The 16,816-nt window shown below is 41.3% G+C and overlaps 1 protein-coding gene across 1 annotated transcript in view; it reads left to right on the top strand.

The window, feature by feature from the left end:
* LOC134497122 (immunoglobulin gamma-1 heavy chain-like) overlaps positions 1 to 16,816 on the top strand; it is a 33,779-nt gene that overhangs the window by 5,126 nt on the left and 11,837 nt on the right. Inside the window, exon 3 of the mRNA XM_063302832.1 lies at positions 16,242 to 16,559. Coding sequence (XP_063158902.1) covers positions 16,242 to 16,559 — 318 coding nt within the window. The remainder of the gene's footprint in view (positions 1 to 16,241; positions 16,560 to 16,816) is intronic.

A 16,816-nucleotide genomic window follows, 5' to 3' on the forward strand; every position in this document is an offset into this window, starting at 1 on the left:
AGGAGAGTTTTCGCAGGGTACCTTTGAGTTGCTGAGCAGGACACTGGCCCTGCAGCCCCTGTGTGTTCTTTGAGGGAAAGAGAAGGCTGAAGCAGGGTGGGGGGAGAGGGGAGACTCCCTCCTTACAGGCCTCTGCAAAAGGGAGCCTGGAAGGGATTGGGCAGAGCCAGGAGTCCCTGGATGGTCTGAAGCACATCTTGCCTCCAGACAGGCCAGTGGGGAGGACAGTGGAGGGAATGGGGGCCTTGAAAGAAGAAAGTGGCCGAATTCCAGAAAGAGACTTGAATTCTGACACACTCTTTGCTTGTTCTTTTTTTCCTTCTGCTTCCAGTTTTGCTTGGATTTGCAAAGAGAATCAAGCAGGCAGATATGAAGAGACAGGGTTCCATTTTTTTCCTCCAAGTGAATAATTTGGTTCCCTCAATTACCCGGATTTTTGCAATAGGGGGGCAGGTGGATGTTGTTGGCTTGTTTTCATGTTTCTCTGCTCAATTGCAGCAGAAGCTTTTGGGAGGAAAGAAAGGAGAAAAACAAGTTGGGGTGGTCATAACAAACATGGTTCCCAAAGTTTGGAGACAGAGAAGAAGTGCATGTTTTTTTTAATAAATTAAATAAACATTAAACCAAAACGAATGGAGTCATTTTTTTATCTCACACTATTGAAAACCTCAGACATCCAGGGAAACTAAAAGAGGGTGATAAAGGAAGGATCATTGTCACATGCCAAAGAACAAAGCAGAAGCATGAGAGGGAATCTTTAGAAAGCGAATTGCTGCCATCCTTCTTTTCTCTGAGCCGCGGATAAATTTCACAATCACGCCATGGGGCGACCAGGGCAGGAGTGATCTGACCTTTGGAATCAGCCTGGCAACCAAGGCAACTTGGGGAGCAAGCTGTTCATCAGGCATACTGAGAAAAGCCCACCATGACTTGCAACATGGCATTCTGGACCATTGGAAGACTTTGGGCGGTCTTCAACGGCAGCCCTACTTAGAGTGTGTTACAGTAGTCGAGCCACGGGGTGACCAGTTCTTGAGTGACCTGCCCTGAGTTTAGGAGAAAAACTGAGACTCCCCCAGCCACAGAAGATGCATCGATTAACTCATCGACAAAGGATCTCTTTGGGGATTGCCTCCTCACTTACAGCAGAGGGCAGTATTGCCAAAGGGGGAGAGGGGGTCAGGGAAATGGAACCAGTCTGCAGAAATATCATCCCATTTCAAATATTGATTATATCTTCTGATACTTGCTTCAAAGTTCCCTCAAAGGATCTCAAAATAATTCACTTCTCATAATCTTCACTGTGAAGCCATGTTGGAGTTTAAAACAGATGTGATTTTTTAAACAAAGACGAAAACTTTTTTTTTTGGTTTTGGCCAATACAAAGGGAGTTATTCCTTTTCGTTCTCATTCAGTGGAGAGGGTGTATCTGGCCATAATGTGATTTATTTGACTCTGACTTTGTGAGTTGGGTGGACCCAACAACGGTGGCTTACAAATTGTTCCTCAATTCTTAATCACCATTTCATTTATGTGGGGTATTCCAATTAGCAAAGAAAGAAGGAAACATTAAGGAAGCAATGGAGTAGCAAACTTCCTAACTGAGTTATACTAGCCTTTTTATATCCTGTCTCTGATGGGTTTCTTTAAAGTGGAGTTCATGCAAGTATATTCTCTATAAACCTGAATTATTTTTGAAAAGTGGTGAAATTTTGCATGTGTTTCTTTCTCCACTGAATAAACAGAATAAAAAAAAAAAAAAAAAGCCTGCTATCACTTTACTTAGAACTGGAATATAATTGGAATATCAGAAATGTAAGTTTGTGCAAAGGAATCTACAAGTCAATGTCTTCAGGGGCATTTTTCTCCCAAGCAATATGTAAATTGAGGCATCATTTACTCTTTAAAGGAGCCTCATGGTTTCCCCATTCAGGCTAAACCTACCAACCCAAAGTTGGAGCACTTTCCTGAATCATTTCCTATCAATTCTCCTCTATTCATTAGAGGGAGCAAAAATGATCCGGGTCATTGTTTCCTCCCTATTCAGGTTCTTTCCATGTGTTCTGCTTGTATACGGGAGATTTCACCAAAACACCTTTCTTTTTCGGTGTTCAGTATGAGGTCCAGTTGGTGGAGTCCGGAGGGGACGTGAGGAGGCCTGGAGAGTTCCTCCGTCTCTCCTGCCAAGCCTCCGGCTTCACCTTCAGCAGCTATTGGATGAGCTGGGTGAGACAGGCCCCAGGGAAAGGACTAGAATGGGTGGCAGTGATTAGTAGACACTCATCTCCAATTTATTATTCAGATAAAGTCAATGGGCGGTTCACCATCTCCAGGGACGATTCCCGCAGTCAGCTGTATCTTCAAATGAGCAGGCTGAAGCCAGAGGACACGGTAGTCTATTACTTTGCAGGAAACACAGTGAGAGGAACTGAGTCTGAAGCCTGGCAAAAACCGTCCCTTCTGTAGAGCCGCTCTCCAAGCTGATTCAGTCAATAGTATAGGATAAAAGTAATATTATAGAGTATAGCAAAGTAATATTAGGTAACACTGTATGATATTGTCTCTTTAGTAATATAGGCTATAAGATAGGATATTAATTAATAGCCCTAGAGAACACTAACAGAGAAATTTGTAAGTTTCACTTTTGTACCTTAGATATGTTTTCTTTGTTTGTTTAAAATAAAACACCACAACACCCCCTATAGGGAGAGCCAGGCTGGTCTAGTGGTTAAGGAAATGGGCTAGAATCCAGGAGGCCGTGAGTTCTCGCCCCGCCTGAGGCCTGAGAGCCAGCTGGGTGACCGTGGGCCAAGCGCTCTCTGTCAGCCCAACCCGCCTCACAGGGTTGCTGTCATAGGGAAAAGAGGAGGAGGAGGGAGCATTTGGTATGATCACTGACTTGAGTTATTAACAAAAAAAATAAAACTAAACGCAGGACAGGAAATGAATGAATGAAATTAATTAATACAAAAACTCCAGTTGTCATATGTTCTGCTGCTTTGGGGGAATCTTTTGAGCCTGAGAAAATCAAATTGGGGATAATTTAAAAAGAACCCATGACAGGTATAAGAAGGAAATATTAGGGCAAGAGGATGTATTAAGAAGCTTTTTGTTTTTTTAATAAAAATGTTAAAATTTCTTGAGAGTACAAATAGGGACTCATTACCTACATTTCTTCCTTGATGAATATTTCCATTCATTCCCATTTGTTTCTCTGAATACTGCCATCTCTCCTCAGTTAAATTATTTTCTACATGATGCTCATTTCCCATTCCTTCTATATTAATACGTATTCTATTCCCTTAATCCTGAGACTCCCTCCCTAATGCCGAGTAGAGTCACGAAACCAAAACTTTGGGAATTGCAGTGATCCTCTTACAAAAGCCTCCTGGGTCTGCTGAGATTGGACTCTCTTCAAGCCTTTGGTAGCTGCCTGGCAGGTCCTGCTGCCACCCCCTCCCCACCCAGGGATGCCTCGACCTGCCATCCCCTCCACTAACTTCCGGGTGGGGGGAAGATTGTAATTGCTCAGCCTCTTTGCTCAACAGGAAATTTAAATGGAAAATAAATATTAAAATAACTCCTATGCTCTCACCTTGTAGTTTTTGATCTGTGATTAAGTGTCATGACCTCGTTGCAAGGCACAAAGAGCCTCACAACGTAGATCATGATCATTAAGAAATAGAGGAAGGAGATAATTAAACCAGGGATTAACACAAGCACCCAAAAGCACCCACACCCATGGACCCATAGACAGCTGAAAAGAAGGACATCGGACGAACGGAGATAAGCCGCACCTGGTGCCCTGGAAGACACAACCGAATCCAGGAAACAAAGGAAGACACCGGGAAAACGCCCAGGCAGCCATCAAGGGTCCCATCAAGAGGGATTGGGACAATGCAGGGTGGAGGAGCCCGGGGCACTACAAGAGGGTATAAAAGGGGCACCTCCACACCACCACCCCCGTTGCTGTTTTTTGTTCTGTCAGCCATCATTCCAATAAACCAGAAATCCTTAATACCCATTAAGTGACTCTGTGTCTTATTGCGAAGCGAGACTGACCCTGACATTAAGGAAAATCAGCCCCTCAACTTCCACGTGGCAATCCCAGATTTCTATTTAATCAAATGTAGCCCTGCTCTTTATCCCAGGTACGAATTATTCAACATTCCTGTCTTGACTCTTATAAGGACTTGCCCAAAATCTCAAAATTCTTTAAAAAAAAAATCCATATTATGTGAATGGATAGTGTATCTCCTTTATCCAAAATCATATATAAATTCAGGGATGATAGAAGGTTGTCCTTCAGTTTTCATGCATTTCTTGCATTTTAACTGGGAGAAGGCAAAGTGATTGATTATCTTTCTCAGCCATTTGGCAAAAGGTTGGTTATAAACAAATTTCTTGATTTTGTGACGTGCGGACCTTCAACGATTGTGCTATGAATATCATTTTCAATGGCTTAGTCTACATCACATGAACCTTTATCGTAAAATGCCCAGAGATGCTCTTCAAGTGAGATGGGTGATGATGAAAGCTGAAATATAAATGAATAAAGATAAAAAGTCTAGTTTTATTGGCACTCCATATTTATAGAAAAATCACCCTGGCAACCAAGGGAACTTGTGGAGCAAGCTGTTCGTCAGGCATACTGAGAAAAGCCCACCATGACTTGCAACATGGCATTCTGGACCATTGGAAGACTTTGGGCAGTGTTCAAGAGCAGCCCTACTTAGAGTGTGTTACAATAGTCGAGCCACGGGGTGACCAGGGCTTGAGGGACCTGCCCTGAGTTTAGGAGAAAAACGAAGACTGACTGAGTGCCTCTTTTTTTTCTTGAGGACTCTATAATCAGTTATTGCTTCTCCTTTAACTGAACCATACAAAATGGCCAAAAATGGTCCAGCATATGTAGAGATAGAATTTACCTAGGAAAAGTGGAAGAAATAATGAAGAAATAAAGAAAACTAAAAAGAGGATAAAATTATATTTTCCTCTAAGTCTCATATTTAGCAAAACCTTTTTCAAATGAATGGCAGGAGAAGGACAAGAGGTGCTAAGAATTATTCTCATATCAGAGAGAATACAAAACTCATATAGAGAAGGTTCTGGCCAATGATAAGCCCTTCCAACCCGGTCTGCCTGAAGTAAAATGAGGGAGAGGGAAGAACGAGGGGGACCTGTTTCAATCTGGCTGGAACAGCCTGTTCTGGTTGGAGGTCTGCAGAGAGGGTCTGGCTTCCCACCAGTTAGGGATGGTTTGTACTAGAGGACCGAGGTGGTCCTTCCCAAGTTGTTTTTACACGATTTCATGATATTTATGAGATAAAATAAGAATACATGACCTAAAGAAAATACAGTATCTCATAGAAAAACCCATCAAAAGGAATTTCCTGTCATATAACAAAAGTGTGTTTTTTGATTACTCCCTATACCAGCTTAACTTTCCTGGAGCTCTTTCATTTCTTTTGAGGCCTAATTCCCATTTCTTAATGGGAATCTCTTTGGAAAGTTAAATAGATGCCTCCCCTCCTCAGGTTTTCCACCAGGGGGCAGTGTTGCCACATGCAATCACTTTTCATATATGTGGGGTGGGGGAGGGGGTGGGGGAGGGGAGCAATGGAAGGGTCTGCAGGCCTTGTCTCACTTCGGAGGCATCATTACTTTGACTCTCATTTTCCTGAGAGACCACTGAAGGCAATTCAGGGAAATTTAACATCCCAAGAGATTACATCCCTCACCATGAAGCCACATCTGAGTTGAGACCAGATGTGCTTTGCTAAATATAGAACAAACTGAATTGTTTGGAAAATGAAAAGTCATTTATTTCTGTTTCTCAGTCCATGGAATAAGTGTAGGAGAGCGAGTTTTTTGAGTCTTAGTATGAAATAACTCTGGGCAGTTAAAAACAGGTAAGAAGACCATAAAAATGGCAACCCAACCCCCCCCCCCCCCAATATTTGTAGTCAGTATGGCTGCTGACTTAAAAACCAAACCATTAAGAAACATTATACAGGCTTCCAATGATTTATATTTCGACTTTGAGACTTGGATATGTAGGTAAAACCAATCTGTGGCCTATTAATTGGGCCTCATGGCTTGGTCTGCATTGACTTCATTTTGGTTTCTTCCAAAGAACGTGGTCAAGGGAACCACTGCGGAGCAACCATTTTGAACTCCGATGTGCCATCCTCTTCATTTCCGGACTGTAACATGGCTATTTGAGGAAATTTCAATGCCTGATTTCTTTCTGTCACCTTAAAACCCTTACTTGAAATCTATACCTCAATGCACCAAGGGGCTCTTTTATGCTGAGCGTTATGTAAATCAGGCCACAATTTCCCCTTTAAAGGAGCCCCAGGGTGTCTCTTTTCAGGCTACTCCCACCAACACAGTTTGTGCCCCTTCCTGAATACTTTCTTGTCAATTCCCCTCTATTCCTTAATGGGAGGAAAAATGATCCTGTGGCTGATTTTGGTTTCCTTCCTAGCAGTCCTCAGAGGTAATTGTTTCCCTCCTATTCAGGTTCTTTCCATTTTAATTCTTGCATAAAGGAGAACTCATTAAAACAACTTTTATTTTAGGTGTCCTGTCAGAGGCCCAGTTGGTGGAGTCCGGAGGGGACGTGAGGAGGCCTGGAGAGTCCCTCCGTCTCTCCTGCCAAGGCTCTGGGTTCGACTTCGGCAGCTATGACATGAGCTGGGTGAGACAGGCCCCTGGAAAAGGGCTGGAATGGGTGGCATCCATGTATACCAGTTCCAGTACTTACTACTCGGACAAAGTCAAGGGACGCTTCACCATCTCCAGGGACAATTCCAAAAGCCAAGTCTATCTGCAAATGAACAGTCTGAAGCCGGAGGACACAGCAGTCTATTACTGTGCGGGAGACACAGTGAGAGGAAGTGAGTCTGAAGCCGGGCAAAAACCTTCCCTTCCTCAGAGCCGCTCTGCAAGTCAGCTCAGCCCCAGAAGGCTGCATTTTCCCAGGGGACTTGAGAGGGACCTGAGAAAGCTGCCTGAGTGCCAAGAGGGACAAATTGCTGATCTAGGCCTGGGCATTGTGGGATCTGTTTTCCATTTGGATAGGAAGAAAATGGCAAATCTCAGTACAGAATATAAATTGAAAATATATATATATATATTCCACCTGAAGGACAGCAAAGGGAAATTGTTCTCATGTTCTGCTCTCAAAAAGTATCAGGAATACAGAATTGATTCAGTAATTAGAACTCTTAATTTTTTTATTGGTTTTGAAGTTCAACCCTCATTTACCCTTTCTTGAGACGCAGATCTTGCCCTCTCCCTCTTTATGTGCATTTGTTTCTGTGTCTATATATACTCCCCTCCCTCTCTCCACAGATGTACTACATATATGTACACACACACAGACACACAGACAAGAACATATGCAGACACATATAGGCATTTGGAAGTTTAAATACGTTTAAAATCCTTTTCCTCTGCTAGCAGTCAAAATGTAGTAATAAAATAAGGATGCTGCAAGGCCTGCAAGAGTGTGGTGTGGTCTGACACCAAGGAAGGGGGCAGAAGTCAGAAAATAAGGCCTAAAAACCTCAGGCCAAGGGTAGCCCAATTGCGGTCGTGTTATAATACTTAGAATAGCAAAGGAACGTAGATCGGGGGTTTCAAGTCAGTACCCGGGAAAGTCATATTCTAGGTGGTTCAGGAAAATTGCCTCCCCACCTGCCGTCCTCCCCAGTAACATCCGGGTGGGAGAAAGGTTGGAATCGCTCAGCCTCCTTGCTCAACAGGGATATTAAGTGGAAAATAAATATTGAATTAGCTCCTATGATCTCACCTTGTTGTTTGCGATCTCTGATGAAGGAAATTTTGCCCCTCAACTTCCACATGGCAATGCTAGGATTTTATTTAAGCAAATGTAACCTTGCTCTTTATCCTAGGTATGAATTATTCAACAGGCCTGTCTTGACTCCTATAAGGGATTGCCCAAAATTTCAAAATTCTGTTAAAAAAATCCATATTATGTGAATGGATAGTGTATCTCCTTTATCCAAAATTATATACAAATGTAGGGATGATAGAAGATTGTCCCTTTGTTTTCATGCATTTCTTGCATTCCAACTGGGAGAAGGCAAAGTGATTTGTAAAATGTTCCTTCCCTTTGTGAACATTTACAACATGCATAAGAAATGTTTTTTATACAATTTTGCATATTTTTCTGGGGTTAGGTTCCATCTGAACATCATTTTATACAAGTTTTCCTTTAAATGATAACACAAAGTAAGTTTAAATCCCTTTGTCCACATTTTCCCCCAGTTCTCTAACAAAATATTATATCCAAAATTTCTTTCCCAATTAATCATACACTCTCTGACCTGTTCACCTTCCTGATTTAATTGAAATAATATTTTCTACATCTTTGGCATAATATGCTCATTATTTATATATAACTGTTTTTCCATCTCTGTTTTTTCTTTTTTTAAGTTATATAAATTTTTATCTCATTTAAATTGTTCACATAACTGCATATATGTGAACCAATGACACCGGTGTCCTTCTCCTCCTATTTCTTCTCTTGTTTTTAGCACAGGTGTATCTTGTTCATATTTGATCAGATCTTTATATCTTAACCATTTTATCTTATCACCTAAACTTTCCCTCCTTGCAAAAGCTTCTTGTGGCGATATCCACATTGGTATGTTTGGTAATAATCTACTGTTATATTTATCCCAAACCCTCAATAATACTTTTCTAATAGTATGATTTCTCAATTCTTTGTTCATTTTTACTTTTTCATTCGAAATAGATGCAGCCACCCACATCTAAGTTCATGTCCCTCTCGCTGTAGAAGGTTTGGATTTTCTAACATTAACCATTCTCTTATCCCCAGAAAGCAAAAAGCTTCAAAGTACAATTTAAGATCTGGTTACCCCAACCCTCCTCTTTCTTTAGCATCTTGTAAAAAATTAATTTTAATTTGTTGTCTTTTTCCTTGCCAAATAAAATTTGAGATATCTTTTTGCCATATTTTAAATATTATTTCATTGATTATTGTTGGTAATGTTTGGAAAAGAAATATCATCTTCGGTAATACATTTATTTTAATTATGGATATCTTTCCTAGCAAAGATTGTTTTAACTTTCCCCATTTTTCCATATCAATTTTTATTTCCTTCCAGATTTTCCAATAATTATTTCAAAATAATATATTATCAATAATGTTCATAATATTACTTTTAATTATCTAATCTTTTTTTTCCTATTGTAAAACCTGATTTAGTTATTACAGTTTCTTGTTTTTGAGTAATCTTTTTACTCAATGTTTTCATTTTTTGTTTATTTACCTTAAATCCTGCCATTCTCCAAATTCCTTTAATTTCTTCAACAAATGTTCCATAGAATCTTGGGGATTTTGTTATACAAATACTAGGTCAGCTGCAAATGTTTTTAATTTATATATATATATATTAATTTTTACTCCTTTTATTTGACCGTCACCTCTTATATCTCTATTCAGGACTTCTAGGACTAGAATAAAAAAGAGAGGTGATAGGGGCATCACCAATGTTACACTCAGGGGCACTGGGTGTCCTTTCAAAGGTGCCGTCTGTGGCTTGAGCAAAAAGATGGCTACTCCCTTCTCTCCCAGAGGGCTAAACCTGGTGGAGACTGCTGTGTTGTGGCCTCCTCATGAGGAGCCACTCTCTGGAGGACATGTGGGTGATCTCAAGTCGTCTCCTTATCCAGAGAGGAATTATGAAGAGTTGGTCTACACGCCCACTATTCACTCCACTCTGGTCCTCAGTTCACCATCTCTTCCCCGGAAGTTCCCACACACTTTGACCTCCCATAATCTCCCAATCTGCCTTGCCTGTTAGGACAAAAGAATAAGTTTCTCCAGATAGGAAAAAGTGCTTTTGAAAACCGAATGTATATCTGACTGGGGGATATAATGTATTTCACCAAGATCTAATTCATTGTAAAATTAACCGTTGTGTTTCTGTGTCCATTTTCCAGCCATCTACAATAGAGCATAGCAGGGGGAATGAAAGGACAAAGATAAATGCAATCCTTTTGTTCCAGTTTGTTTCCTCTACTTCCGTAGCAGAGGGATTTCTTTTGTGTATATGCTACCTGAGAAGAAGATATCAGCCCTCTAGTAAGAACTTTAGGACTCTTTTGTTATAGGTGTTGAATCAGAAAGTTTGCTGGAGGGAAAATATTACTCTCACTCTGCTCCGACTTATAAATTGTACCAGCATCCAGTTCTTCTGTGTGTCCTCCAAACGAGAAGGAAGGTATGTTAATGTATGTATGTATGTTAATGCAGGTAGAATTTTGCAAAGACAATTCACTCTGCATAACAAGCACTTTCTTCCAACAACCTAAGACACGGCTTTATACATGGACTTCCCCAGATGGACAACACCAAAATCAGATTGACTACATCCTTTGCAGCCAAAGGTGGCGGACATCTATACAGTCGGTAAAAACAGGACCTGGAGCTGACTGTAGTTCAGATCACGAACTTCTTCTTGCACAATTTAGGATCAGACTAAAGAGATTAGGGAAGACCCACAGATCAGCTAGATATGAGCTCACTAATATTCCTAAGGAATATGCAGTGGAGGTGAAGAACAGATTTAAGGGACTGGACTTGGGTCCCGGAAGAACTATGGAAGAAGTTCGCAGCAATGTTCAGGAGGCGGCAACAAAATACATCCCAAAGAAAGAGAAAACCAAGAAGGCAAAATGGCTGTCTGCTGAGACATTAGAAGTAGCCCAAGAAAGAAGGAAAGCAAAAGGCAACAGTGATAGGGGGAGATATGCCCAATTATATGCAAATTTCCAGAGGTTAGGCAGAAGAGATAAGGAATCATTTTTAAACAAGAAAATGCTTGGAAGTGAAAGAAGACAATAGAATAGGAAGGACAAGAGACCTCTTCCAGAAAATTAGAAACATCGGAGGTAAATTCCAGGCCAAAATGGGTATGATCAAAAACAAAGATGGCAAGGAGCTAACAGAAGAAGAAGAGATCAAGAAGAGATGGCAAGAATATACAGAAGACCTGTATAGGAAAGAGAGCAATATCGGGGATAGCTTTGACGCTGTGGTCAGGGAGCTAGAGCCAGACATCCTGAAGAGTGAGGTTGAATGGGCCTTAAGAAGCATTGTGTCATGTTCCTCGTTTCAATGTTCTGAAAACATCGTAACGTTTCGCATGTCATTTTCCTGATCCGTGTTTGCTGAGTGGAAATTTCCAGTCGTGCCGGGCTGTAATCTCCCTACTGGACTGTGGAATGTATGTTTGGGTTATTGACTCTGTTCAAGGTTACTTTCTCAGGCCGATGTGGGTGACGGTTGCTAACACCTGGGAGGGGGTAGTTGCTAAGTAGGAGCAAGGGCGGGTCTGGGTTTGAAGCGAGGGTTTTTAGTTTGTATTTGGCTTGCTTTTGCTCATTCTCAGCTTTCTTTGTATTTGCACACTATTCTTTCAATAAATCAGTTATCCTTAAGCACCTGCTTGTGAGACTGAGTTTGTCAGAATAGGCAGCCATTAGACATTGCTAATAACAAGGCAGCAGGAGACAACAGCATCCCAGCTGAACTGTTCAAAATCTTGCAAGATGATGCTGTCAAGGTAATGCATGCTCTATGCCAGCAAATTTGGAAAACACAAGAATGGCTATCAGACTGGAAAAAATCACCTTATATCCCCATACCAAAAAAGGGAAACACTAAAGGATGTTCAAACTATCGAACAGTGGCACTCATTTCACATGCCAGTAAGGTAATGCTCAAGATCCTGCAAGGTAGACTTCAGCAGTTCATGGAGCGAGAATTGCCAGATGTACAGGCTGGGTTTAGAAAAGGCAGAGGAACTCGGGACAAAATTGCCAATATCCACTGGATAATGGAAAAAGCCAGGGAGTTTCAGAAAAACATCTCTTTCTGTTTTATTGACTATTCTAAAGCCTTTGACTGTGTGGACCATGGCAAATTGTGGCAAGTTCTTAGTGGTATGGGGATACCAAGTCATCTTGTATGCCTCCTGAGGAATCTGTATAACGACGAAGTAGCAACCGTAAGAACAGACCACGGAACAACGGACTGGTTTAAGATTGGGAAAGGAGTACGGCAGGGCTGTATACTCTCACCCTACCTATTCAACTTGTACGCAGAACACATCATGCGACATGCTGGGATTAATCACTTGTTCCACATTTCAAAGTTCTCCTTTACTACAGAGACACATTGCAGTAAGCTCCAAGGAGGGGTGCCAAGACGTTGAGGGAGCACAGTCCCTCCTCTCTTTTGGATTTCAATTGGTCATTTTTTTTTCCTGAAAATTTCTGGAAATGTAATTTTCACAGGTATCTCCTGATGTCTCTTTTAATGTACTGCATTTGTGTTGAATCGGTAAGTTCATTCTTTTGCTTCCACACACCTACACTTCATATTCCTTCGTTGTAATGTTGAGTTCCTCCTAGTTCCCTCTAGTGTCCAACCTTCAAAGACCCATCCTATCATTTTTAAGAAGAATTCAAAACAAAGACATTTTATGGCTCCAATCTTATTCATATATTTTCGCCTAATATTCCTCCTTTTTAGTTTTCTACAGATTTAAATGCTTTTAATAATAAATAAAATAATTGTTTAGCATTTATTAACTATTCTTACACTGTGTTCTATGCTGCCCAGAGTCACTTGATAATGTTAAACTGATAGTTTGATAAATAAATAAAAACAGAAATAACCAAATAAATAAATAAATTAATAACATTATCCTATGGGGAGGATTCTGATAATTAATTCCAAACTTTTATTTCAGAAGCATCTGGACCCTTAGACCACCTGTAAAAATCACCAATGTTACACTAGGGGGCACTGGGTGTCCTTTCAAGGGTGCCCTCTGTGACGTGAGCAAAAAGATGGCTACTCCCTTGTCTCCCAGAGGACTAAACCTGGTGGAGATTGCTGTGTTGTGGCCTTCCCATGAGGAGCAACAGTCTTGAGCAGTTTCACATTTCTATTGTAGATATAGATTTTTTCTTTGTTTAAAAGAAAACACCTCCCCAACCATTATAGGGAAACATGAGAACTCAAGCTGTCTTGGGGTCTGCTGCTTTGGGGGGATCTTTTGAGCCTGATGCAATCAAATTGGGTATAAATTAAAGGGAACCATGAAAGGAACAAAAATGAAATATTGGGGCAGGAGAATATACTAGGAAACTTTTTTTAAAAAAATGAATTTCATGAGAGGAACATATACGGATTCATTATCTAGATTTCTTCCTTGATGAATATTTCAGTTCATTCCCTTTTGTTTCTCTGAATACCGCCAACTCTCCTCAGTTGAATTCTTTTCTACATGAAGCTAATTTCCCATTCCTTCTATATTAATATATATTCAATTCCCTTAATCCTGACACTCCCTCCCCACCGCTGGGCACAGCCAAGAAACTCCAACACTGGGAATTGCAGAGATCCTCTCTCAGAGGCCTTCTGTGTCTCTTTCTTGAAATGAGTTTCTGTCAGAACGTGATTTACTTATTCCAGTCTAAACAGCCCTTTCTCCTATGTTCTGTATGTGAAAGGTCTGTTGAAAGACATCTATACCTCAATGCCCCGAGGGGCTCTTTTATGCTGAGCAATATGTAAATGGGGCCAAAATTTCCTCTTTAAAGGAGCCCTGTGGTTTCTCTTTTCAGGCTTCACCCACCAAGACAAAGTTCCTGCAGTCTCCCAAATCCTCACCTGTCAATTCCTCTCCAATCATTAGAGGGAGCAAAAATGATCCTGTGGCTGAACTTGGTGTCCTTCCTAGCAGTCCTCAGAGGTAATTGTTTCTATCATATTCAGGTCCTTTCCATCTTAATTCTTGTATACAGGAGATTTCACCAAAACACCTTTCTTTGTAGGTGTCCAGTCAGAGGGCCAGTTGGTGGAGTCTGGAGGGGACATGAGGAGGCCTGGAGAGTCCCTCCGTCTCTCCTGCCAAGCTTCTGGCTTTGCCTTCGGCAGTTCTGGCATGTACTGGCTGAGACATATCCAGGGAAAGGACTGGAATGGGTTGCCTACATAGGCACCTCCTCAACTCCTATGCACTATCTGGATAAAGTCGAGGGACGCTTCACCATCTCCAGGGACAATGCCAAGAACCAGCTGTATCTGCAGATGAACAGCCTGAGACCTAATGACACAGCAGTCTATTACTGTGCGAGACACACAGCGCAAAGAAGTCAGCATGAAGCCACGCAAATACCTTCTGCTCCTCAGAACAGCTCTCCAAGTTGAGGAAAGAAGGTTGGATTTGCCCATCAGAATGGAAAAGAGAAGTCTGCATCACAGGAAGGTGGATGACAGGGTGGATCTCAATCACAAGCAGTGTGGGACTTGTTTAACAGACATCTCAGGACAGAAAATAAAGTCAGAAAATGAATAAATAAATAAAACAAATCCTGAAAGAAGGAAATGGCAAACTCCAAAAAGCTCAGCTCTCTGAAATTTCTTTAGAATTACACATTGGGATTAAGGAATCAGAATTCCTGATTTGCATGCTTGTTCCGAAGTTCAGGCTAACTCTAGCTCTAGGGCTAGGTGGCCAGACCTTCTCAAAGTTCTTTCATACGGGTCATTGATTTTTTCATTGAATCTATTTTCATTTATATTTTACCTGGATGTGTGATGAGCCCATCAGCATGATTCCTTCTTGTATTACCATGATTTTTTTATATTGTTTGATTAGATTGCCCTCAGAGAGAAATGGTGGGCCCCAGAAGGAGAGCCATTTATGACGTGGCATCCACCCAGTGGAACATCATTCCCTCTGAGATTAGATTGGCCTGTCCTTGGTGGACGTCCATAAGGCCTTGAAAACCTGGCTTTGTTCTTGACTCTGGGGCCCTGGCATGGGATACCGTCCATCTTTTTTTGTAAGGAAGATACATTAGACGATGCCCAGCTGGTATGGGTTTTTTTGTTTTGTTTTATATTATGTATTTTGTATTTGTTTTATTGTAGGGTGCCTAGAGTCAGGTAAAATTGAGATGGATGGCTATATAAATTGAAAGAACCATGTTATTCTCATTTTTTATCTTTATTTTTATTTTTTCCCCTTAAAAGATTTCAGTTTGTTTTTCAATTGAATTGTACATGTTGTATGTTATGCTGAAGGTGGAAAAAATTCTGAAGTGATTTATCATGGTCTGATTTTTTTACATCTCAAAACCTGCATTTTCACAGGGGTGTGTAGACTTTTTATATCTACTGTAGAACAAACTGAATTCTTTGGAAAATGCAAAGTGATGTATTTGTATTTCTCAGTGCAGGGAGTGAGTGTCTTGGGGGCATTTTTACTAGCATTAATGTTTATCTCATTTTTTATGGTTGTCCATCTTGGGGATTCAACTCTGAGCAACTAATGGCAGATAAAAAGAACATATGAAATTGCAAACAAAAAAGTAACTAATATATGAAATCCATGCAACTGCTGAATTAAAAACCCCAATTAATAAGGGACACCCCTCAGGCTTCCAATGTGATTTCTAAGATTCCGGCTTTGAGACTTGGATGCGTATCTGTAATTCAACTGTGGCTTATAATGGTGCCTTAAGGCTTGGTCTGTATTCAGTTGTTTTGGGTTTCTTCAGAAGGACATGGTCAAAGGGAACAGCTGTGGAGCAAATGTCCTGGACTCCGATGTGTCTTTCTTTTCACGTTCAGTCTCTAGCACAGCCATTTAAGGAATTTTCAGTGCATTATTTCTTTCTCTCACCTTAAAACCCTGTCTTGAAATGATGAGCTTCAGTCAGATTTCACTCCACTTACTCCAGTGGAAAACTGCCCTTCCGCCTATTTACTCACAATTAAAGAAAGGACTGTCTTGACCTTTCTTCGGACTGGAACATCACTTGAAAATCATTTGTGAAATGTGGGTGCAAAGAAGTCTATAGGTCAATGAATGGAGGGGCTCTTTTATCCCAAGAGATATGCAAATCAACAGACAATTTCCTCATTAAAGGAGCCCCATGGTTTCCCTTGTCAGGCTACACCCACCAACACAAAGTTTGTGCACTTTCCTGAAACCTTTCCTGTCAATTTCCTCCATTCATTTAAGGGAACAAAAATGATCCTGTGGCTGAACTTGGTGTCCTTCCTAGCAGTCCTCAGAGGTAATCGTTTCCACCCTAATCAGGTTCTTTCCATGTGTTCTGCTTGTATTCAGGAGATTTCACAAAAACACTTTTCTTTGTAGGTGACCAGTCTGAGGGCCAGTTGGTGGAGTCTGGAGGGGACGTGAGGAGGCCTGGGGAGTCCCTCCGTCTCTCCTGCCAAGCCTCTGGATTCACCTTCAGCAGCTCTTGGATGAGCTGGGTGAGGCAGGCCCCTGGAAAAGGACTGGAATGGGTGGCTTACATAACCTCTGGTTCCGGTACTCCCTACTCGGACAAAGTGAAGGGACGCTTCACCATCTCCAGGGACAACTCCAAAAGCCAACTCTATTTGCAAATGAACAGCCTGAAGCCAGAGGACTCGGCAGTCTATTACTGTGTGAGGGACACACTGAGAGGAAGTGAGTCTGAAGCCGGGCAAAAACCTTCCCTTCCTCAGAGCCGCTCTGCACGTCAGCTCAGCCCCAGAAGGTTGCATGTTCCCAGGAGTCTTGAGAGGGACCTGAGAAAGCTACCTGAGAGCCAAGAGGGACAAAGAACTGATCTTGGCCTGGGCATTGTGGGAGCTGTTTTCCGTTTTTATGGGAGGAAACTGGAACATCTCAGCAAAGAAAATAATCTGAATAGTTAAAAAGAAAAACAAAACAAAAGCTTCTGA

Source organism: Candoia aspera, chromosome 4, assembly GCF_035149785.1.
Source record: "Candoia aspera isolate rCanAsp1 chromosome 4, rCanAsp1.hap2, whole genome shotgun sequence".
NCBI classification, from domain to species: Eukaryota; Metazoa; Chordata; class Lepidosauria; order Squamata; family Boidae; genus Candoia; species Candoia aspera.